The sequence below is a fragment of the Macrobrachium rosenbergii genome, chromosome 56, assembly GCF_040412425.1.
Source record: "Macrobrachium rosenbergii isolate ZJJX-2024 chromosome 56, ASM4041242v1, whole genome shotgun sequence".
NCBI classification, from domain to species: Eukaryota; Metazoa; Arthropoda; class Malacostraca; order Decapoda; family Palaemonidae; genus Macrobrachium; species Macrobrachium rosenbergii.
This window is the reverse complement of record NC_089796.1, coordinates 58,482,857-58,507,328: the sequence shown is the minus strand read 5'-3', so window position 1 is coordinate 58,507,328 and position 24,472 is coordinate 58,482,857. Positions and strand designations below refer to the sequence as shown.

General features: G+C 43.5%; 2 protein-coding genes across 7 annotated transcripts in view; both read left to right on the top strand.

Annotated features, from left to right (window-relative positions):
* LOC136836273 (uncharacterized) overlaps positions 1-24,472 on the top strand; it is a 130,018-nt gene that overhangs the window by 1,961 nt on the left and 103,585 nt on the right. The window lies entirely within an intron of this gene.
* The window catches only part of LOC136836272 (zinc finger protein 37-like), a 92,752-nt gene that overhangs the window by 2,280 nt on the left and 66,000 nt on the right, over positions 1-24,472 (top strand). For all 6 annotated transcript variants that reach the window (XM_067100301.1, XM_067100303.1, XM_067100302.1 and 3 more), the window contains exon 2: positions 10,626-11,374. In XM_067100301.1, coding sequence (XP_066956402.1) covers positions 10,729-11,374 — 646 coding nt within the window. In that variant the 5' untranslated portion in view covers positions 10,626-10,728. The remainder of the gene's footprint in view (positions 1-10,625; positions 11,375-24,472) is intronic.

Sequence of the window (24,472 nt, the reverse complement as noted above, 5' to 3'; positions counted from 1 at the left end):
TTTGTACCAATAACAGATCAGTATCGACCTTTCAAACTTGAAAAAAACACAAACTGCACCGTACAAAACTTAATCTATGGTTGCTGGGTCCAGTCTTATGGTTGCTTCCTCTGTCCCTCACCTTAGCATTACATATTGATTAGATGTTCACAAGTTAGATGTTCATTCTAAAAAACTAGTGAAATACAAAAAAAATTTTAAAGTCATTTGTATATTGTCTAGGTATACAAACCATCACCTTTTATATAGGAATATCCATTGCAAACTGGACTGGTTGTTGAACTTGGTAACGAGGTAGTTAATTGGTGGTTGTAGGGGGTGAGTGGTGGGAATATCCCTCACTCACTTTATACCCCCATTCACTTTTTACTTTGGCTGTGGGGATAGAGAGGGGTGGCACTTACTGGGAAAGAACTCAAATATGGAAGAGTTTTTTGAAAGCCATGATATCCTACTTAGAAGATTCATGTTGGAAGGCAGCTAATTCTGGCTATTACCAAGCAAATGGTTCAGAATAAGCTCAAACATCCAAGTCCCATGTAAAGAGGGAGGACAGAGGGAGATGCATCTGCTTGATCACCTCTCAAACCAGAAAGTAAAAATGTTACCGTACACCCCTGTTTTGCACTTCTTGTACTAATGAAATACACACTGGCCTCTGGAAGTGGGTCCTCTTGGATAGTTCTTAATACTCTTACTGTAGTGTAGTGTGAACCAGGTAAAAAAAAGCATCTCATCTGGTTTGCCACCAATATAGACTTGGAGGGAGGGGATCAAGAAACTCTGGAATCTCTCATCTGGAGCAGATGGGCTCTGAATTTTCATCACTAACTTGAGCACAAAAGAATAGGAGAGAGATCCCAACCATACAAGTGCCAAATGAGAAAAGTCAGTCTTTGTAACTCTCCCACCTTTTTCACCAAAGCTAATTCTACAAAAAAAAAAAAAACACTCTTGGGAGGGAGATCTTTGCCTGGCGCTCATGACAGAGGCATGAAAGGAGCCTCAGTAAGGTTATGGAGACCAAGCGAGTCATGCATTCTAGAGGCCAAAGTTCCCACTGTGTAGGAACACCCTTTCTTTTTGGCTTCATGAGGTACTCAAGTGGGCTTAAGACTCCTCTGAGGAGGGCATCATCCTCCCTTCTCACTCAAGAGCACACAAAGTCACACTTTTCAGAACTTTCCAGTGTTTTTTGGGCAATGAGGGAAATGGAAAAGTATCTCAGAGTACCAAAAGCCTAGTGTAAGTCTGGAGGTTTGAATTTTGAGTGACTGGACGTGCTTTCCATCCTTACCCCTCACTCAAGAGCAGCATCTAAGCTGAAGTATACACTGGAGTCAGACAAGATACAGATCAGTACACATTGAGCATCCAGTTCTAGTTACAAGTATTGGTTACCAGGGTGCATCTCAGTCAGTACTCCCTCTCAAGAATGTTGAGGGTAAGAGAGAAGGGGGGGGACATAGTAGAGCTTAATCTGAACCCAGTACTTGGTAATAGCCAGAATTAAGCTGCCTTCTAGCTTGAAGTCTCGTACAGGAGATGTCATGTTCTGGTTTTACTTGAGCACCCTCGCCTAATGAAGGGTACTCTGGCTGCTCTCTTCAATCTACTAGGAGCATGGCATTTTTAAGTGATGTTCAGTCCCAGTCAGTTGTAGGAACTATTTCATACCAAAGTAATATCACATGTAAAAGATGTTGATTTGTATTTCCATAGGAACAATTAAAAATTTTATATAAGTAACTTGCCTAGTAACTACATAGCTATATATTTCTAGTAACTGGCAGCTAGAATTTGAAAATTTGCAGTAGCGATTCTTTTGTTTTGTTTTTGGTGTAACTAGCCCCACCCACTTTTGGGGAAGGAGAGGAACAGCACAGCAGAGAGGCTCAATTTATTTCTGATGGCTCCTGACAAAGGTAGCTTAAATTTTGGATTTTCGTGGGCTTTACTGGTTGCTTTTCCTGAAGTATCAGTGAAGTATTTTGGATTCTTTTGGTTGCCTTTCAGCATTTATTTAGTCAGGATTACATAATTAAGATGAATTCCATAATTTTGACTTATTTTCCCTTTTTGAGACTTGGTCAACTTGCATTTGACATTGTTCAACACAAGTACATGTAGCACTCATTATTGCAGCAAGGAGTGCAATACAAGATTGACTTCTGCTAAATATGATTTGCATACAGTATGTACAAGTTACAGGGGTCAAATGTGTTCTTTAGATCTGACCTGTGCTGAATATGTTGACTGGGACCCTAGACAATGGAAAATTTTGACTTTTCACCTTTCCAGGTTGGGAAGAGATAGGAAAAGGAAAGCAACTGCTACGAGTGACAAGTCTTTAGCCAGCCAGGAATCTTTAAGTTTTCCTCTGATGTTCCTGTTATTTCTGTCATGTCCCCAGTTCCCAGTCCTTCAGCTGTTCCACCTGTTCCCATACCCAGCTCTCAATACTTTCGACCCCAATGCCATTGCCACTCTAGAAGTGAAATTTGATCGTAAGTTTGAATTATTGGTGAATCCTATGGCCCAGTTAGGTGATTCAGTGCTTGCACATATGGACCATGAAAAAAGTGCTCATGGCGAAGTGTTAGTGGAGGAGGTGGCTGTCCATCCTGCCGATTCTCCTAGGCGAAGATCCCTGACACACTCCCCGCACTGGGAGAAGTCATATCAGAGGTCCAAGGAAGGTCGGTGGGGTCTGCCCACGGGCAATCGGCCCCTCAGTTGCACCTGTACCCAAATCCCAGGTGACGACAAAACCTGCTTTTACCTCATGTACTTTTGTTGTAATTTTGATGCTGCTAGCGAAATAGGAGATGCTCTTATTATTTTGAGAGATATAATAATACTGTTATAACTGCGTTTAATGCTGCAATGCACCTTTCCTGGTAGTATAACCCCCATAGGAAGGTAGTGCCATCACTGCACCTGACATAGTGCTGTAAGCATTACTTAAAGGTGTTTGCAGCATCTCTCTAGCCTCTAGCTGCACCTACTTTTTAGCCCTGTATGTTACCTCCATTCCAGCTTCCATTCTTGAGTCCTGCTGTCCAACCTCTCGAACTATTACTTCTTTGTGCAGTGTGGGGTTTCCTCCCAGTTCCACCTTTTAGTTATTGTACTTCAAATCCTTTATTTTCTCAATCTCTTGACTTTGCTGTCCAACCACTCCAACTCCATCTTTTCACTGTTAAGCACTGAATGGTTAAGTGCCCCAGTGCATGGTTTGACAGCCTAAATTTCATAAAACCAAACCAATTGCAGTAGAACATGAACTATACAGATCACTGAAGAAGAGTGCTTTTCCTGTCTGGTTATTTATTAATTTATTGTTAGTTGTAGGACACTTTCAGCTTAAAACACATAATTTACATGAGCTTATCCTTGCAGTATGCACTAAGAGACACTATAGAATGAAGAGGAAAGAACAATACTTTGCCCCTCCCAAGCACACCTGCCATTGCTACTTCATGTTCTAGATTACATTCTGTGCATGAATACTTTTTTTTCACACTCTTGTACTCTTTCTTTGGTATTGAGGCTTGTTTTTTTTTCGTGTGTGTGTTTTATCTGGGTTTTCTCTAATGGTAAACATTAATGGTAAAAGTAATTTACAGTTCCTTCTCAGGTGTGTATAGGTGTCAAAGGTTACATCAACTGTAAATGTATTGCAACTGATCAGTAGACTGACGATGTTAGACTAGGTTTCTTTGCTATGTCTGCTTTCCTTATTGCCCATTTTAGTTAAGTGATGTTGTTAAGTAGTAGTTAAGTTTTCTCTTTTTCTTTGTAGTGAGATACTGGTTATTAGAGTTGGTTACTGTTTGAAGTGTGAATAATTTTGTTCAAATAGAATATCAGGAATATTTTTTTTTTATTACCAGGATCAGGATCAGTATTAATATGGTAGGCATAATTTTCTATGAATAAAGTAGTATGTTACTTTACAACAGTTTTTTCGTGTAACCATGGTTCAAAGATGTGCTAATGCTTATGTCAAGCAGTGTAAACATTTTATGGCTTTCTTAGAGAATTAGAGTTTGCCTGAGGACTTGGATCCCTCACTAGGCCAGGGTAATGATATTGCCCCCTCTATGCCATGTCATTACAGGTCATTATCCCCAGATGAGTTTGAGATAAGCCTGACTTTGATGGAGATGCATATTCTAACTTGCTTTAAGTTGTACTCGGTATTTTGGTCCATTTTATTGTAAAAAGCAAACGTAAGGTAAATAAGTTGAGTCATTCTCGAATTATGGAAGTCTGAATTTACATTGGTTGTAGAGACATCATAAATTTGTAGACCTTTACTCTATCGGTCCTGTGGTGTTCGTAGGCCAAACATTGATGCTCCCTGAAAGGAGCATAGCCCCCACCCCATCTTCCTCTTCCTCATAACTATTCCATCTTATAAGCATATTCATCTGGGGTACATCCTGCTACACTTATTGAAAAGGTAAGTGTATAATATTGTTTATCCAGGTCTTGAAAGGAAATAGTGAAAACTATGGCCTTACTAATAAGGAAATTGTCCAGTGACCCTTTTTAGTTAGCTTCAAGAACTGTATCTGGATCATATTCAGTCAGCACTTTGCCTCTCCAGTGCCTGAGTTAAAAAAAATTCTCTATCCGCAAAAGTCCTACCCTCTTGAGTAGCTAATTAGCATCATGTAAACTGATGGGTTTTTTGTATAAAAAAATCTATTTTATATAAGTGACTTACCAAGCAATTTACATAGCTTTCTACATGGCAGTCTAAGAAAATTCAAATTTTTGCTGTGGTGCCACCATCCCTAGTGTAGGTTACAGGGGTCCCCCCAACTTTTGGGACTGATAGGTACAACTCAGCATAGAACTTTAATTTGTTTTCTGCCGGCTCCCAATTAACATCGGTAGTCTTGTGCAGTCGCTGCTTCATCTTTTTGGATTTTTTGTCCCATGTTTTTGGTGAAATATTCATATTTTTTTGTGAAGGCTTTTTCTATCGTAGTTATGTCATCAGTTAACTTTATTTCTCAAGGTAGACAAATATGTCAGACTCCAGCTCTTCAAGCATTTGTTATTGCATTGAAGGTTGTAAAATTAGATTTATTAAAGTGACTTCTGATTCGCACCCTAAGCATGTCAAGTGTAGGGGACACGAATGTAGTAGAGAAGTTACATGTCCGGGGTGTCAGGTTTGGGAGGATAGTAAAGGGAAGACCTGGAATTCCATCTTAACAACTTAGACTGAGATAGGAAAAGGAGTGCGGCTCCTAGAGCCAATAATAGAGCTAGTCAGGAGATTTCTCGTATACCTAATGTGGTAGAAGATAACTTTGTTTCTTCGCCTTTGTTTCATGCTGTCTCTCCCATCCTTAACCCTCCTATACCTTTACCCCACACTCCTTTACCAGGTTTCCGTGCTTCCGATCCCACTTCTGTTGCCAGCTTCATAGCAAGATTTGTTAACAATTTTGAATTATTAGGAGGCTAGCGTTAGTCAGCCTTCCTGTCGCCGTTCCTCCTCCTACCACTTCTTCTGCTCATCATCAACTTTCTTGGGATGGTCCAGGACCTCTTTCGAGTCAGTGCCCATTTTGTCTTTAAGCAACTTGATACTTCAAGTAAATGCCTGTCACTGTCTGCTAAACGCCCTCTCAGCTCGGAGCACCAACATTTGGGCACTCGATGTCAACAGTGGGGCTCTTGGCGCCAAATTCCGGTTGCTTTGTACCAACTTCAGGGCGTTCGGCGCCAACTGTGGAGATTCAGTGCCAACTGTGGAGCATTTGGTGCCAACTGTGGAGTATTTGGCGCCAACTGTGGAGTGTTTGGCACCAACATTTGGGCGCTTGGCTTCAAAAGTGGGCCACTCAGCGTCTCTTCCTTCATCATCAGCTCAGGAAGATTTTGCTTTGTCCCCAATTAAGTGCCAGCTTGAGGAACTTATGGGATTTTTAAAAAGAAACTGTAGTTTCCAAGAGTAAGGACACCTCTTTATCCCCTGTCTCTTCAGACGAGGATGAACTGGAACAAGCTACCTCTCCTTCATCTGCTTATTTATTGTTGCTAAGATTTTCTGGCACATTTCCAGATTTCTTCAAGCCTGTTGCTCTTGATTCCCCAGCCTCTACATTTCTTATGAGGAAACAGACTGCTGACAATATTTACCTCCCCAAGCTAGCGCTTTCCTCTTCCTCAAAGGAAGTTTTTCGAGAAGTGGACGAGTGGTTGGCCATGAAGAGGGACCAAGGTAAAGCCCTCCTTCCAAACTTCTCGAGAAAAAGCATCAATTCTATGCCACTGGGGAAGCTCCCTCCTTGGGAGTCTCTGCCACCCCCCAGGGGGTTTTCTCCAGCTTGGTTGATGCCACTTGTCGTACTGTGTTCTCCGCAGCCAAGATTTCCTTCTTGTCGCTCGAACTGGACCATCTTGCCAAGAATGTGTTCAAGGTATTAGAAATTTTTTGCTTCCTTGATTGGATGGTGGGGTCTTTAGCTAGAAAAATCGAGGATTGTCTTCTGACTGGTTTGGAGTACTGTCTTGCGCAGGGATCTTTCTTCCGAGCTCGCCTCCCTGTTTTTGACGGAATCTTGAAAGCGAGAGCTGTGGTGCTCTGCTACCAAAGGATTCACCGCAACACAGAAGTCAGTCCCTCTTGTTCCTCTCCATTAGCAGATCCCATCTCTTGCCCCCAAGACACTGTTAAGGAGATCCTCTGACCTTCAGAAGAAATCGACGACTTATCTTCTGGCTCAATTTCCAAGCTGCCTGGGAAGCTCCTGCAACAGCAAACTGTCCTTCTCCTCTACACAGTAGCCCTTTCGAGGAGGAAAGTATGTACTCCTAATCTAGACCTCGACTGATCTACGCTCGTTTCAGATAACCAAATGTCTATTTAAACCAGCTGCTAAGAAATGAGAACACAGTCCTTCACGTCCCGGTCAGAGCCAGGCTACACCTCTTTTGAGAAGAATGGAGCCACAGAGGGCCAGAACCTTGGGTAGTCCAAGTATTGAGGAAAGGATTTTCCAGCCCTTTCCATGAAAAACCTCCCTTTATCCAAATCGCGATCAACTTGACTGCCTACTTCTGTCCTCACTCTAGCTTGCATGCTTTTCTCTAGAAGTAGAGTCCCTTCTTTGCAAAGGGGCAGTAGAGGAGTTTTTAGATCTCAACTTGGGGGGGATTTAAAATGCCATTTCTTCGTGGTCCCCAAGTCATCGGGGGGCTGGAGGCCAGTTCTGGATGTCAGCTTCCTGAATCATTTCATGCTGAAAACCAAATTTCATATGGAAACCAGTCAAAAGGTCATGTCCTCTCTCCTTTGAGGGGACTGGATGGTTACCCTGGGCATGCAGGACGCCTTTTTCCATGTCCTAGTACATCCAGATTCAAGAAAATTCCTGCACTTTGTAATTCGGGGCAAAGTTCTCCAGTTTTGGCCCTTGTGCTTCAGCCTGTCCACTGCCTTGCAAGTGTTCACTTGAATCCTAGCTCCTCTTGGGAAATGGCTTTGCCTTCCCAGTGTCAACGTTTGTCTCTCTCTCTTGGCGATTGGCTGCTTTGCTCTGCTTGGACTTGCTCAGTGCTTCAGTGGATGAATCTGCTGGGGACCTGGACCTCAGTAGAACTGTTTGTAAAGAAGAGTAGGCTTCACATGAGGCCTCTTCAGTTTTATCTAAAGAGTGCTGGAGTGGGAAAACCCAACCAGACTCCTTCCTTTTCCCCCCATTTCCTCAGAGATCAAGACGGACCTTTGATGGTGGTTGTCCGTTGAAAGACTTCGAGGGGGAGTCTCTTCTACCGTTGCGCCCAGAATTTTATTCCTTGCTTCAGGAGGTTTGGGGAGCCCTTCTAGGGAGTCGGAAGATTTCAAGGATGTGGCCTGTAGATCAGAGAGATCCACATCTATTTGAAGAAACTAAAGGCCATTTGACCGAGTCTCCAGGTTTTTTCTCCTTTAGTTTCTGGGAAAGCAGTAGCGGTTTACGCAGACAACACCACAGTGCTGTCTTATGTCCACAAACAAGGGGGCACCCGTTCCTTCTCTCTGTACAAGTCGGCAAAAGACCTCCTTCTCTGGGCAGATCAGTACCAGGTGAAGATTGTTACTCGCTTCATGTGGGGAAAAATGAATGCCCTTGCAGACAAGTTGAATTGCTACAGTCAGGTGTTGCCGATGGAGTGGACTCGGGACTCCCTCGTATGTGACAATTTCTGGAAACTTTGAGACAAACCAGCTGTGAACCTCTTTGTAATATCGAGAAATCATTGTATGCCTCATGTTTCTCCCCAGTCCTGGACCCTCTTGCATGAGCGACGGATGCCGTGCTGTTGGATTGGATGTGCCTTCCCACCTTTCGGATTGATCAGGGAGGTGATCAACAAGTTCTCCCCTCACTAGAACGTCTCGGTGGCCCTGATCACTCCATTCTGGGCCAGGAAGGAATGGTTTCCGGATATGCTGTGTCTGTTAATGGACTTCAAAGACTTCTGCCACAAAGACAGTTGCTGTTCAAACAGCCCCACTTCTTCAGGTTCCATCAGCGATTGTCCTCTCTGGCCTTGACAGGCTTCAGACTGTCAGGAGCCTTGTCAGAGCAAAATGGCTTTTCGAAGCAAGCTACAGATGCTTTTGCTAGGTGCAGAAGATCTTCTGCTGGCATGCTCTACCAATCCAAGTGGTCAGTTTTCAGAGGATGGTACTGACAAAATAACATCTTGTCTTCTGAAACCTCTATAAGCCAGTTAGCTGACTTTTTACCTTTGCTAAGGACCATTAGGAAGTTGTCTCCCTCTACCATCAAGGGGTATAGGTTATTGTTTTAAGACCTCAGTAACCTTATCAGTTCCTTTGAACCCTTCAAATTAGAAAAGCATGGATTTCTCTCCTAGAATTTCGACGTTGTTCCAAAGTGGCTAACGAGCTCAACTTTCAAACACCTCAGCTTGACCTCTTTTAAGAATCTCACTAGGGAGACACTCTTTCTCGTTGCATTAGCTATCGCCGAACGCGTTAGCAAGCGGCAAGCCTTCAACGTGAGAGTAGGCTTTTCAAATTGAAATGCAGTATACTCTCCCTTTCTTGGTTTCCTCTCCAAGAATGAGGACATTTCCAAGCCATGGCCTCACTCGTTCGTTATTAAGAGCGTAAGGGACATCCTCAGGCCAGAGGAGGAAGAGAGACTTCTTTGTTCTGTGGGAGCCTTGAAGTACTATCTTCAGAAGACAGAAAAGATCAGAGGACCCTCTGACAAGCTTTGGTGCTCAGTAACGAACCTTTCACGCCCTCTGTCAAAGAATGCACTTTCTTTCTTCCTTATAAGTTCAATTACAGAAGTGCATTCTCACGTTCAAGAAGATGTTTTATCTTCCCTTAAGGTCGAAGCCCATGAGGTTTGCGCTGTCGCACTCAGTCCGGGGCACCCCTCTTTTTCAACTTGCTTAGCTCCCGCTTTGTCATTCTTCTACTCCTGACTGATTGGCGCCAACTTCTGACTGTGGAGCGTTCAGCGCCAAATTCCGGGCGCTCACTGCCAACTTCCGGGATACGTGGCTACCATGGTTGGGAAAGGAAGCATAGGGGGCTCTCTGACCCTCTACTGTCTCTTCCTCCTTATTGTAAGGTTGTTGAGTTTAAGGGAAGCCTGGGGGTACAGTGTACCTGGAGTACCCACCAGTTTTTAATAGTTTAGGTGGTGGTTCTTAATTTGGTTGTAGGTGACAGTGTTGTGTTTATTCTGGTCTATGCCCAGGACAGGGGCGCTATTTTTTGTCTGTCAGCATCGGTGAACTTTCATGGCAGCAAAGTAACATTGAAGTAGGGGCGACTCTTGGCCAATACTGCCACGCCCTCTACAGATTAAGATAAGAGGCGACCAGAGGCGCTACACACCTGAAGCAGCTCTCTTACCAAATAAGATACAACTAGCATTGACCCAATGCTAACAACCTTTCTAGTTCCAAGTCATTATCTTTATTAATGTTTTGGATTAGAACATGTCCATGATTCCAGCCTCCTCCAAATGTGGAATCAGCTATGTAATTGCATGGTAAACTGCTCATATAAAAATAACATTTTTTTATGATAAAACAGTTTTATATAGACTTACCCAGCAATTACATAATTGGAGCGTGCCCTCCTCCCCTCAATGGACATTTAGGCATCAAACGAATTGAAGCTCTATGCCGAGTTGTACCTATCAATCCCGAAAGTGGGCAGGACCCTGTCATCTACTCTAGCAATGGTGGCGCCACCACAAAAATTTGAATTTCTTTAGACTTCTTTGTAGAAAGATAGTAGCTATGTAGTTGCTTGGTAAGTATATGTAAAACTTTATTTTATCATAAAAATGTGATTTTTAAAAGATTTTCTGCACAAACCCATCAGTTCACACGCATTTAGCTCTTATCCCAGTGATAAGTTCAGACCACATGGAAATGACAGTCTACCATTGGTGTCAGTTGGGTTCCCAGATGCACAGCACCAGGGCAGCCTTCTTCTTTATCTTCTTTCTACAGTGTGCCTCTAGGGGTGCTAACAACATAGATAAGCTCATGTAAACTGATGGGCTTGTATTAAAGAATAAATTTTGTTCTCACAAATAATTTTTCTTTTTCTTTTACAGAATATTGGCTCATTTTCAAGCATATTCAATACTTCCATCACAAAGCAATGTGTGTTACTCATTTAATCAGTGTAATTGATATCGAAGTAAATAAACCTCAAATATGAATGAGTGTGACTTGATAAAAGTTCTAAAGGAATTGAAAGTGTATGCCCAGTCATGGAATAAGGTGACCCTTAAAGACTTTGCATGTCAGACTGATTTTCCAGAACCTGACAATAACAACAGTGTTCCATTTTTTTATTGCTGTCAGTTTTCTTCCAGTGGAGATGCTGAGACACAGTGTGATATCCCATTATCACAGGGTCTTTGTAAGAGTTGTGCTAAATCTCTTTCCGTGGAGAATGCTGCCACTCAGTGTAATTTGTTTAAGAAAGTAAAAGATGCTCCCAACTCTGTGCCAAAGAGGATTAAGAAATATGGTAGGACTATCAAGCATGAAAAGGACGAGGAATTTTTGTCTTTAGGTGTCCCATTTATTCCAAGACATAGTGAAGTTACAAAGGGTAAAGAAAGTACAATTACTCTTGATCTTGGTGACCAGCAGGATATTTGTGTTTCAATTGAGGAAGAGTTTAATACATACCAAACAGACTTGAAGACCAGTTTTCTTAAAAATGATGAAGTTAATGTTCATAGTAAACAACATGACAGCAACTCCAAGAGCAAGGAAACTACCACTTACAATGGCCTGGAAGACTGCGACGACCATCACACCCTTGAACCGATGGATGATGATAATCATGAGGGTTAGTGTCATTTGTTAATTTATCTTCAGCTTCTTCATAAATTTAATATTGAAAATAATTGTTATACTCTAGAGCCAGTTCATTTATGAATGCATGTTACATTTTACATCGCAGTTTCTCAGTATCACTTATAAAGATGGGAAAAGGACTAGATTGCCAGTTAGAAATTAAAGTAGGGCCACTCAGTTGATGTGAGGGTGAATTAGTAACTATAACTCTTTGTGTGTGTGTGCTTTTACTCTGCTATACGAGTGTTTTCATAACATGTGCTCATAATGTCAGATCTAGAGATTACAATAGAAAGGCTGTCTTTTCAGTGAGTTCTAGTCTTTAGCTTCACTGTTGCTAGAGTGTTGGTAGATGGTGAAAAACCATATCAAGTTTTATTTCAAGAAGTTAAATACTGGATAATTTTCTTTTTCTTATAACCAGTCGTAGATTTTTTATATCCCATTTGAAACAAAGAAATGCAATAAAGAAGCTAAACCTGGCTTAACCTAGTGAGTTCACAGCATCAGAAGATTTATGAGCATATGATTACAGTCCCCTATAAATCATGGAAATGTTTATGCAGATATACAGAGGATTGCTTACAACACCTATTTCAATGTTCTGCGAGTTGTACCATATCCTGAATCAGAGGTAGTGGTAAACTGTTTGACTAGTTGAAAGATGTTACTTCCCTTATTGGGAAGTGTTCCCTTTTGTGGTCACCAGCTCCATCAATTTCCAGTTGCTCTGGAAGTACTGTATAGGGACAGGTATACAGTATCTAATGCTGTGGAACATTAAACTCCTTTTACCCTTCAAACATTTTTTTTTATATTAGTAACTTACCAAGTAATTACATCGCTATTAGTTTTACTTGCTCAGCAGCTAAAAATTTTGAAATTTGCAGGCTGCTTTATTTTGGGGGATGGTGGTGACTAGCCCAGCCCACTTTCAGGGAAAGAGAGGAACACCTAGCAAAAGAGCTTCAATTTGTTTCTGCCGGCTGATTGCTGTAGTCCAGTTATTAGCAGCAGCTTTGGTTTTGGAATTCAATATTTTCTGCTTGTCATTTCATCATTTGGTGAAGTATTCTTGCTTTGGTAGCCTTACGGCATACTTAGATAGAGTTAGGTTCTGTTTGAACATTATTTTGAGAACATTATTAATTGAATTTAAGACTTTATTTCCCGATTGTGACTTCACTTGACTGGTTCCCAGAATGTCAGACTCAAGTTTGACTAGCTTTAGGTATTGCAGCAAAGTCTTCATACTTGTTTGACTAAAGAATCTTACGATTCGAATATGATCTGCACAGACTGTAGGGGAGAGGTTTGTTCAGTGGATTTAAGATGTAACGAATGTTCTGACTGGGACAGTAAGAAGTGGAAGACTTTGAGATCACTTTTAAATAAACTGGCTAGGGATAAGAAGGGGATGGTGACTGCTAGACAGATTAATAAGTCTTTAGCTAGTCAGGAATCTCCTAGTTCTAATGATAATGTTAATGTCAATGTGGATGTTCCTGTGATTTCTTTGAATCCTGTTCCCAGTTCTTCATCTGTGCAACCCTGTCCTTTACCTGGCTCTCTCACTTCTGAACCCAACCCCATTGCCAGTCTTGAGTTGAAGATTGATAAGAGGTTCGAATTGATAGTTAAATCCATTGTTCCATTAGCTTCGTCTGTGAAAGTCCTAATGGATAACAAGAGTGATTCGGAGCACCCAGTAGCGCCTAGTGCTAGTGTAGTGTCAGTGGAGTGCCCAGTAGTGCCTAGTGAAAATGAAGTGCTGGTGGAGAAGGTGGCTGCCTGTCCCACCAATTCACCTCGGCAGAGGTCAGTGGGATCTGCCCACAGGTAGTCGCCCCCTCGGTTGAACCTGTTGCTGAATCCCAGTTTGCAGCCAAGCAGCCACCGGAAAGGCATATCCTTGGATGTGGATTGTCTTTCGTCAGGCTCAGATGAGTCTACCCCAAGGCGCCAGTGGCGCTTTGTGGATGAATCACTTCCTCTGAAAAGACGTGCGGGGGAATGTGTCGCATTCTCCTCCAGTGCCTTGCAAAAGATTCAAGGATCCTGTGTGTAGCCCTTGTCCATCGTGTAGTCATTTGGACAGCCCGGAGCATTCTTCTTCAGTGTCCCCCCTTGGCAGAGAGTTAGAGTGTGGCTTCCAAGCGCCCTTCTTCTCATAAGCACTCCTCTTCTTACAAGGTGTCTTCTCCTGAGCGGCCTCCAGCGCCCGAGATTCCTCTGGCGCCTGAGCTCCCTTCAGTTTCTGAAGTTTCCTTTGGTGTCGAGTACCTGGCATCATCCAACGGCCTGAGAATGTCTAAGCACTCATTAGCGCCCATTGTTGCCCAAATGCTCAGTGACTTCCGGATGTCTGGCAGTGACAGAGCACCCATCGGCGCCTGAGCACCTGCCTTCAACCGACTGTCTGGCTTCTGCTGTAGGCATTTCAGCTTCAGCTTCTTCTTTGGTTGGAGCTCAAGCAGTTAAGTGCCCAGCGCCGCCTTCTGCACATCAGTCTCCCCTTCTTCAGGCTGAGCCTACTGCTTGTACACAGGCGCCCACAGCTGTGGATCCTATTCAAAGTAAATTGGACAGTATTTTGAGCCCACTCAAGAAGGCTCCGTCAGCTCGCCAACCTCAGGACCTGGCTTTGTCTCCTGTATCCTCTGACGAAGATGATGTGCCTGTTCAGGACGCTCGTCCATCGGCTTATGTGTCTCTGTAAAGATATCTTCTTGTTACCTTCCCAAGTTTCTTTTCACCTGCAGCTCCTTCTTCACCCGCTTCTACTTTTCTTAAGAGGAGACTCTTGCCCTACGCCACGGGGGAAGTTCCTCTGGGAGTTTCAGCCTCCTCCCAAGGGGACTTCTCTGGGTTGATCGACTCGTCACGAAGACCTGCCTTTTCTTCAGCAAGGATTATGTTCAGTTCTTCAGAATTAGCCCACCTTCTTGAAAACTTGTTTTAAGTTTTAAGCTTCCTTGACAGGGTGGTGGGCTCTCTGGCCTGCAAGAGTAAGAACTGCCCTGTTTTGCCTGAAGATAGTGTTACTGACTGGCTAGGGGTGCTCTCTTATATTGATAAAGGGATCAGGGATTGCTCCCAAGAGTTGGCTTCCCTTTATACGATGGAAGTTCTTAAAAAGAGGGAACTGTGGTGTTCTTACACCTCTAAGGGAGTTAACTTCCTCGCCGAAGTCGGCACTTCTATTTTCCCTCTGGACTGTCCAATTTGTTCCTGCAGGCCTCAGTTCTGGAGATATCATCATATCTTCAGAAGAAGAGCACCCAGGATCTTTTAACCTAATCTTCTAGGCACCCTAAAATGTCCGCTCTTGCCTCTAGGACAGTCTCTCCTCTGCAGATGCATCCCTTTCATGGCAGCAGGTAGAGATCTTATTCTAGATCCTGATGTAGCGGCGGGTTCGTCTCACGAGCCATCAAGAAATCTTCAACTAGAGCTATGTCCTCCCAACTCCAGTAGGAGCCAGACTCCTTCTCTTTTGGGAGAGATGGAGAGAGAGAAAGGGGCAGAGCCTTGGATCATAAATGACCTGAGGGAGGGTTACACCATCCTTTTCAAAGAAAAGTCTCCTTCAGTCAGCATGCCAGTAGTATTGACAGCCTACTCCAGAGGCTCAAAGAGGTCTTCGGCCCTCTCAGGGGAAGTTTCATCCCTTCTCAGGAAGGGGGCGATAGAAGTAATCGAGAACGTGAACTCCCCAGGATTCTACAACCTTCTGTTTGTGGTGCCCAAGGTGTCAGGAGGCTGGAGGCCCCTTCTGGATGTCAGCACCTTAAATGTCAGCACCCTGAATGTCTTCAAACAGAAGACAAAGTTCAGGATGGAGACAAACTAAACTGTCCTGTCATCCATTCTCCCGGGAGATTGGAAGACATCCATTCTCCCGGGAGATTGGAAGACATCCATCGATATGCAGGACACATACTTCCATGTCCTTATACATCCAGACTCAAGGAAGTATCTAAGGTTTGTATACGGGAACAGAGTGTTCCAGTTTTGTTCTCTGTGCTTCGGTCTCTCGATGGCTCCACAAGTATTTACCAGAGTTCTCGCTTCCCTCACAAAATGGCTCCATCTGATGGGAATCAAGATCTCCCTCTATCTAGATGATTGGCTCCTTTGGACTCAATCAAGGGAGAAGTGTTAGGAGGACCTTCAAAGGACCCTTCTCATGGCCCAGGATCTGGGCTTGATGATTAACATATAGAAATCCCAGCTGACTCCTTCTCAACGGATTCTCTATTTAGGGATGATGATAGACTCTCATAGTTTTCGGGTTTCTCCATCCCTGAAAAGTGTAGTCTTGTCTAGGAAAGTAATCAAATTTCTTGCTCTTGAATACTGCTCTGCCAATGAATGGATGAGCCTTCTGGGGGCATTATCATCCACAGAACAATTCGTTCTCCTAGGCAGACTTCATATGAGACCGCTGCAATTTTTCTTAAGGATTTTCTCAAGGATCACCTGGAACAGGAAGATTTACCCAGACACGTTCGTGTTCCATTTGACTCCCGAAATAAAGAAGACCTGTTCTGGGGGAGCTTAGAAGAAAAACTGTCGGAAGAGAAGTCTCTCCTTCCTCTGAGCCCCAACCTAGACTTCTACTCAGATGCGTCAGATCTAGGTTGGGGAACTCTTCTAGGGAGCAAGGAAGTCTCCTGGACATGGTCCCTGGAACAGAGAAACTGGCATATAAATGTCAAAGAGCCCTGTCTTACACCAAGAATCAAGGGGGAATGCACTCATCCTCCCATTATGAAATGGCAAGAGAACTACTTTTTTGGATGAACCAAAATCACACTGGACTTCCGACGTGCTTCATCCAAGGGAAGCTAAACGTTTTGGCAGACAAGTTGACCTGCCAAAAGCAGGTTTTACCAACAGAGTGGACCGTGGATCCTCAGGTATGCTTTGATCTGTGGAAGTTGTGGGGGACACTAATCCTAGATTTGTTCGCTACTTCCAGAAACCATGGCCTTTCGCTGTTTTGTTCGCCACTCCCAGTTCCGTTAGCATGGGCAACAGATGCCATGCTTCAGGACTTGTCGAACAAGCACCTCTGTGCCTCCCCTCTTAGTATTGTGAGGCAGGTAATAAATTTCAAGCTTATCAGAATGTATCAATAATATTAGGAGGTCCGTTTTGGCCAACAAAGGAGTGGTTTCCGGACCTTCTCGATCTCCTGGTGGACTTTCCAAGACTGCTACCTCAAAAACCTCATATACTCAAACAGCCCCACTTCTGGCAGTTTCATCAGGGGTTGTCTACTCTGGCTCTGACAGGCTACAAACTATCAAGAAACTCCTTAGAAAGAAGGGTTTTCAAGATCAGCTTCACAAGCTATTGCCAAGTGCAGACTGCAGTCCTCTTACAGAGTATATCAGGCTAAGTGGGCAATATTTCGAGCCTGGTGTAGAAGGCACAGGATTTCGTGTTCTCAGACATCTGTAGCGGAAATAACAGATTTTCTGCTATATTTGAAAACCGCTAGGCGCCTGTCTACTTCAACGATCAAGGGTTATAGGGCCATGTTAAGCGTGTCCTCTGACACAGGGGAGTGGATCTTTCCTCAAATCGGTACTTGTCAGATCTCATTAAATTGTTTGACACCACAAGACAGAAGGAGGTAACAGTAGTGCCATGGAAATTAGATGTGGTTCTTAAATGGTTGTCCGGCCTTCGATTTGAGCCTATGCGCTCAATTTCATTAAGGGACTTGACCAGAGCCTTGGTGACAGCAAAACAGGTCAATGAGATTTATGCAGCAGATAGAAGAGTGGGCCTCTCCCAAGGAAATGCTGTCTGCTCCTTTTCCTTGGGATTTCTAGCCAAAAATGAGTAACTTTCTAACCTTGGCCTCATTCTTTTATCATTAAAAGTTTGTCAGAAATTTTAGGTCGAGGTGAAGAGAGAGTTTTGTTCCCTGTGAGGACTCTGAAGTAGTACCTTCACAGAACAGAGGAGTGCATTTGGTTAAGAACCCTTCGTGTCCACTGTTGAAGAATGCCATGGCATTCTTCCTCAGAGACCTCATCTCGGAAGCTCATTCCTTGATTTGAAATGATGCCTTTCCCTCGTACAAATCAAAAGGTCATGAGATAAGACCTGTAGCCACTTAGTTGGCATTCAAACATACTTTATCTCTTCTATATTACAAGCTACTTTTTGGAAGTGGAAATTGGTGTTTGCATCACATTATTTAAAGGAAATTGAGACGATACTGTATATGATAATTGCAGTACATCGGGTCTGTTTTCAGTGGCTGGCTCGGTGTTGTGGGAGGAAGTGAAGGAAGCATCCTTCCTTTCGTTTCTTTGCCTTGAAATAAAGGTGTAGAGTTTTTACGGGAGCCTGGGGGTACTGTGTACCTGGGGTACCCTCCAGTTCTTTTATGGTTGGGTGGTAGTTTTAATCTGTGGTTTATGTGACAATGTTTTTCTTAGTTGTATATTCTGTACTGTCCCCAGGGCAAGGGCAACATGTTAATCTTTGTTAGCATTCGGAATTGTTCTTTGCTGCAAAGTACCCACTGAAATAGTAGGCGGCCCACGGCTATACTGCCGCACCGCTGTATGATGAGATGAGTGCCAACCAGAGGCAGTATCTTCCTGCAGCAGCGCTGTTATCAGGTAAGGAAACCACGGGCATTATATTGATGCTAGCTATTTTTTTCTGTTCTCAAATTCATTACCATTCTTGATGTTTTGGGGTAGATATGTACATGCATCCTGCCTCCTGTCAATGTGGGAATCACCATTGTAATTACTTGGTAAGTTACTTATGTAAAAATGACATTTTTTGATAAAATAAAGTTTTATATATACTTGACAAGTAATTAAATGACTGGACCCTGCCCTCCTCCCCTCCCATGAACACAAGGGCATAACCAAATGGAAGCTCTTTTGCTAGTTGTTCCTCTCTTTCCCCAAAAGTCCGCGGGACTAGTCACCTACCCAAAACAAAATAGCACAACCCGCGAATTTAAAAATTTTGAGCAGCTGAGCGAGTTAAACTAATAGTAATGTAATTACTTGGTAAGTATATATAAAACTTTATTTTGTCATAAAAATATCATATTTCATCTGACAAGTACAGTATCAGCATTATCAATTTACTGTATGTTCAGTAGTTCCTGAGAATACAAACCTTTCTTTTGTTGAAATACTTTCTTTTCTTCTGTGGTCACAGAAATGGATTTAGTTGTTATAATTATTATTATAACACTTATTTTTATTGTGTTTGGTAGATGTTAGATATGTCATGGATACCAGAACAATGAATTAAGTTTCCTTTTTCCCACAGAAATACACACCATCACCCTTTATGTGGGAGTATTCCTCAGTGTGAGCTGGAAATGGTCATTGATGCTTGACGACAAGGTTACATAAGCCAGCAGTTTTGCTTAAGCCATGGTTGAGTTAAGACATCTTGCTGCTCTCTGACTGACGGTGATGCTGAGGCTTTTCATTTTTTAAAATTTATGTATCCAAAACAGCAACCTCATATAGAAACTGTACTAAGCTGAGAAGAAGAAGATGGTGTTGTGTGTGTTTGTTCAGTATGGATTTGAACAAAAGTGAGCAAGTGATGGTGTAAAGGATGTAAGCAGGTATTCTGGCTACTTTATATCCTCTCTCTTAGTGTTTTCAAGCTAGTTTACTGCTAGTCTCCTTCGTAATGGGAGAGGTTCAGCAAGAAATGGAAGAAATCCCAAGACATTTGCAGATGTTTTTGGGGGTTGAGGGTGGGGATGGGGGATATGCTGTACTTTGCCTTTGGTACTGCTGAAGCTTTTTGGCTTCTTTTTCCTATACTTCTCTGTACTGGCTGGTCTCCTTCTCAGTGGAAGAGGTTTGGAAAGAAATAAAGGAAAGCCAAGAAACATTTACTGGTGTGTTCTGGGGAGAAATATTCTACCCTTGACACTGTTAATCTTTCCAGACCCTTTCCTCGCAAATTGCCCCACCCTATCCCCCATAGAGGGTTAGTGCCATCAGTGCACCTCGTGCGGTGCGTTGTAGGCATTACTTAAGGTTCTTTGCAGCATGCCTCGGTCCCTAGCTGCAACCCCTTTCGTTCCTTCTGCTGTACCTCCTTTCATATTCTCTTTCTTCCATCTTACTTTCCACCCTCTCCTAACAGTTGATTCATAGTGCAACTGCGAGGTTTTCATCCTGTTACACCTTTTAAACTTTACTGTCAATTTCCGTTCCACAGCTGAATGACCTCATTGGTCTCAGTGCTTGGCCTTTGGCCTAAATTCTATATTCATTTCAATTCAACCCACCCTATCCCTGCATTTGATGCTCATTCTCCTCTGGCTTGGTCCAAGGGAGTTAAGCTCATGCTCCAACATTGGCGACCCAGGTATGTATGCAGAGATTGCAATACGCTCCTTGAACACCTGAATTAGCCCAGGTCACTGACCAGCCCGAACTATGTCCCCATAATTTTATAAATTAACTGTCAGCATTACCAACGCTACGGGAAAAAATCTTGTCAAATGAGTTACCTGAGGTACCGTTAACAATGCTGCTGCAAATACCGGCCAGCAGAGGCCGACATCCCCAATTGTTATTAGTTTGCCGTGCTGTGTGGGTGTGTCCCACATCAGGCGAACTTTTGGTCATTTAGCCCGACCCCCATTTAAAGAATTTGGACACCAGATTACGATTTTGGACTGTTTTCAACGCCTTTTTCTCCTGGATTTATACTTTATTGACTGGATTTGGAACTTCTCTCCCAGTTTTAACTTTGGATCAGTACTTTGGACTCAATTGGATGAGTCAGACAATATACATCTCCGACGACTGAGCCTTCTACTGCTGGAGGTGCTGCCGCTCATCGGTCCTGCATGTATTGCAAGCGTAGGATGAGTACCCTCAAACACAATTGACATTCTGTTTGTATTTTGTGTATGAAGGTTCAGTGTAGTATCAGTCAGAGATGTGATGAGTATAGGTCTTGCTCAGTAGATCAAATGGAGGGTTATTTGAAACAGGAAATCCTTTGCCTCGAAGAGTAGTTTCTAGCCTGATGAGTAAGTTAACAGAGAATAGAGATGGTGATAGTAGTAGCATAGTTGATTCTAATCGTTCTTTTTCAGCCCCCCCTGCCTGTTCCTGAACCAGCCCTAACGGGTGCCAGGGATCACGGAGAGCCGCAAGCCTCGAAGGTAGGTTCTGCCTGCCCCCTCGGCACAGAGCAGGCAGTGTTGGCAGCAGATTCCCCCCTTCCCACTCAAGGTGTAAGTTCTGAGGTTGATTTAGAGTTAGGTAAGACACAGACGAGTAGGGAAAATAGGTTAGGAAGTTTTCAAGAAGAGAAGTGGAAGGTGCAGTCTTTGGGTTCGGGTTCGGTTGGGGTTTCTAGTGTGACGACTTCATTTTGGATCCATTTTCGGTTTTATTTCCTATTTCGAGTTCTTTACAACAGAAGGTTTCTAAGTCTGTGGTTTGTCGTTCGGATGTGGTTTCAGGTCAGGTTCTGTAGTGTTTGGAGAATGCGCCTTCGTCCTCGAAGGTTCCTTTTCCTTCGGTTTGTTTCATTTTGCAGTGGTGGTAATTCTGGTGATAGGGTTTTCAATTTGGCTCAGTATAATGCAGAATTGTTGGGTTTGTCACAGGGTTATAGATTACTAGTTAGGCAATGTTTTCAGTTTTGGGTTTTCCAATATTCAAGATCATGTCTTGAAGAATTTTCCTGAGTTTGCTAGCGATGTCTGTCAAGATTATCAAGGGGGAACAGAGTCGGTCTAGTTTTCTTTCTCTAAAAAACTATGGCCTCTTCTGCTGCTTCTGAGTTTTCCTTTTTCCCCCGATTTCCTCTAAGCCAGGGTTTCAACCTGGGTATGCAGTACCCCAGGGGTACGCCAAGGGTCAGTTAGGGGTATGCTCTCCCCATGGTTGTTAGGGTTAGGGGCCACGCCATACATTGACTGCTTAGCCACAGGTAAATAATTATAAAAAAATTTTCTTTATTTTTTTATGGAATTCTTTGTGTTTACAAATATTGTGGTTATGTCAGGAGAGTTGTGTACTTACTTTCCTTCAGTACAGTACTTGCAAATATACACAATGGAATATTTTTGTCTAGCGTTGTTTTGTTTTTCTACTTTATACAAAGTGAAGGGTACATTATTGACATTAAAAATACCCAAAAGGGTGCGTAGGGAGAAAAAGGTTGAAAACCCCTGCTGTAAGCCTTCTTCCAATGTCTTTACACAATCTTCTTTATCGGGTCACTCTTCACAGTCTTCTCTCGCTCATCTTGTTTTCTTTGCCATTAAGTCAGCAGAGCAAAGAATTTTCATTGGTTCAATCCTGTAATGTTGAAGTTTTCAGCGGCTCCCTCTCTCTTTGGGGTTGAGGTAAGGTGTACCTTTGGCGGGGCTGTCTTCTTTAGCACCTTATACAGGTCCTATAGTTTTTTCAGGCTTCTGGTTTAGATGCTTCACAGGCAGTTGCGAAGTCTTCCGCAACTCCGTATTTTCATCCTTTACTGGGTTTAAAATGTAATGCGTCCACCGAGGTTCTTGCGAATGCTATGGCATTTGGCATTTTGTCTGTGTCACCTTTGAATGTATCAGTACCGATGGTGTCCTCAGCCTCTCCTTTTGACTAGAGTAGCTGGTAATTTTCCTTCTTCGGTCCCCATTGGTTCCTCAGCTCGTAGCTTGTCCTGAGAAGCACCTGTGAATACTGGATCAGTTGGTATGTTCGCCACCTGTCCAGCGTCGGCGGTAGGTGCTCTAGTGGTTATTCTGAGTGTGGCTGCTTTCTTTTCTCTCCGTCTTCTACTTCTTTCTCAACTTTTCCTGCAGCGATTTCTGTTCCTCCCTCTAAGGTGTTCAATGTGGGTTCGGCTTTGGTCCGGGTCATCAGAGAGTTCTTCCTCCCTCTCCCTTAATCAGTATGACTTCAGCTCCGGATACCCGTACTGGTGCGGCATTGGTTCATCTGGCGTTGGGTGGATTGGGTGTTGTGGCCTCTCTGCTCACAGGGGTGGGCTTTTGTCACCCAGGTGTGGTCGGCCCAGGTGTTACGTCATAGTCGCTGGGTGGTGCGCGGTTTCCGCAGTTGAGTGCGTCTGACTCGAGTTTTGTCATCGGCTTTAGTTGGTACAGGGTTTGCGCAACCGGGTTACGGTTGGCTCAGGCATGGTGGGGTCAGGTATGTCAGGTGTTGGTCCCGCACATCCTGGTGTAGCAAGTTCCAGGTTATTGGGTGCAGCTCTTGTGGGTGGTCAGTCTGTCTCTTTTCTTGTCCTGGTTCGGTCGGACCAGTCTGACAGAGAATGCTCTTTTGAAGAAGAGGAGCCAGTACCAGATATAGGTGTTTTTCTCCAGCGGATGAAAGCGAGTATAAGCAGATGGTGGACTTTATCCATTCTCCATTCTCTCATTCGCAGTCCAGGCTCCTGAGGAACCTACACAACCAAACCAAGCAATGTTTGAATCATTGTATGCAACTAAACCAGTAGTCTCTCAAACATCAAGTAAACCAGTCTGGTTTGGCAGAGTCAGGCAGGTGTTGAGGGAGGTGGACTTTAGATTAGCTTCTCTTATCGGGACGGGTAGACAGGATTCATCCTTGCTTCGTAATTGGAAGGGGTTCTATAGGGTACCAGGTAACCCTTCTGCCAGTGTCAGAGTTCCTCTCAACGAATCTGTTGAGGCTCTTCCCTCTCAGGTTCCTTCGTCGAATCATTTGGTAGCGGTTACATCTCGTGAGGCTTGTATTTTGGAGGACAATTTTCGAGCCAGTCTGAGGCCTTGTCCCTATCGATGTGGATGTTGTCTGGGTTGATGGGGTTTCTCAAACAAGTTGGATAAAGTGAACCCCCCGTATTCGCCGGGGATGCGTCCCACACACCCCCGCAAATAGCTAAAATCCGCGAATACTTAAAACCCCTCTAAAAACACTTAGAACTGCCCATTTTGATAGTTTAAACACAGAAAAACCCTGTAAAAATGCATAAAACTGAGTATTTTAATAGTTTTATCACAAAAAGTGCATTTATTCATGAAAATTATATGAAAATACAGTAATTAGTGAATATTTCTCGGTGAAAAATACCGCGAATGGGTGAATTTTCCGCGAATAATGGCTAGATATGTTCTACAGAGAAACCCACGAATCATGAGAACGCGAATACGGGGGGTTTGCTGTACTCCCTCCGATCCTGTACTGTTTGACAACCTCATCACTTCGGTTTCAATGGGGTTGACATACCAGGCTAACATTTCGGCTGGCTGTACAACGTTCTTTGGCAAGAAGAGGAGGGACTTCTTTTTAAATCGTCTTCCTCCTCACTATCTAGACATACATAAGAGGGTTCTGTTGAGGGCGCCCTGTTGTGCTCTGCAACAGTCTTTTTAGAGAGGAGGTTGTCTCTTCCATGGTCAATTTCGTGTCGTCGTCGTCAGCAGTAGCGTCACTGGAGGCTATGATTCATGTGGCTGCTCAGGGTTCAGGTGATGTGGCCAGTATGACGAACTTTGTTGCTTCTAACTCATGTCTCCGGTGTCGGCAATTATGCACCGTCAAGGGTACAGAATGTTGGGGTATCTAGCCCTTGGCTGATCCTTACCTCCTCTTTAGAGGAGCCAGTAAGGGTGAGGGACTTCTTATTGAATCTATGCAAGATACTAGGAATTTGTCTAATCTTTGCCAAGAGTTGCCTGGTCCCAACACAGTCCATAACTTTTCAGGGATGAGGATTCTCTCTCTTCCTTTGAGGTTTTTTTTCCAACCCTGGAGAGGATCCAGTCAGTCCTTCAGGAAGTAGAGGTGTTCCTGTCCAACAGGAAACAGCTGGTACCAGTTTGGAGAAGCCTCTTAAGGAGAATGTCTTCTCTTTCTCTTTTAATTCCAGGGTCTCATCTCCAGATGCGTTTCTCTTCAGGTATGTCTCAGAAATCGCTGGGACTTCCACAACAAGAACACAGTTATAGTCTGGAGCGATTCTTGCCTGTCGGATCTTCTGTGGTGTTCAGAAGAAGTGCATCTGGCACCCAGAAGGTCTATCAACTCCCCTCTTCCCGATGTTCATCAGGTGTTTTTTTTTTTTT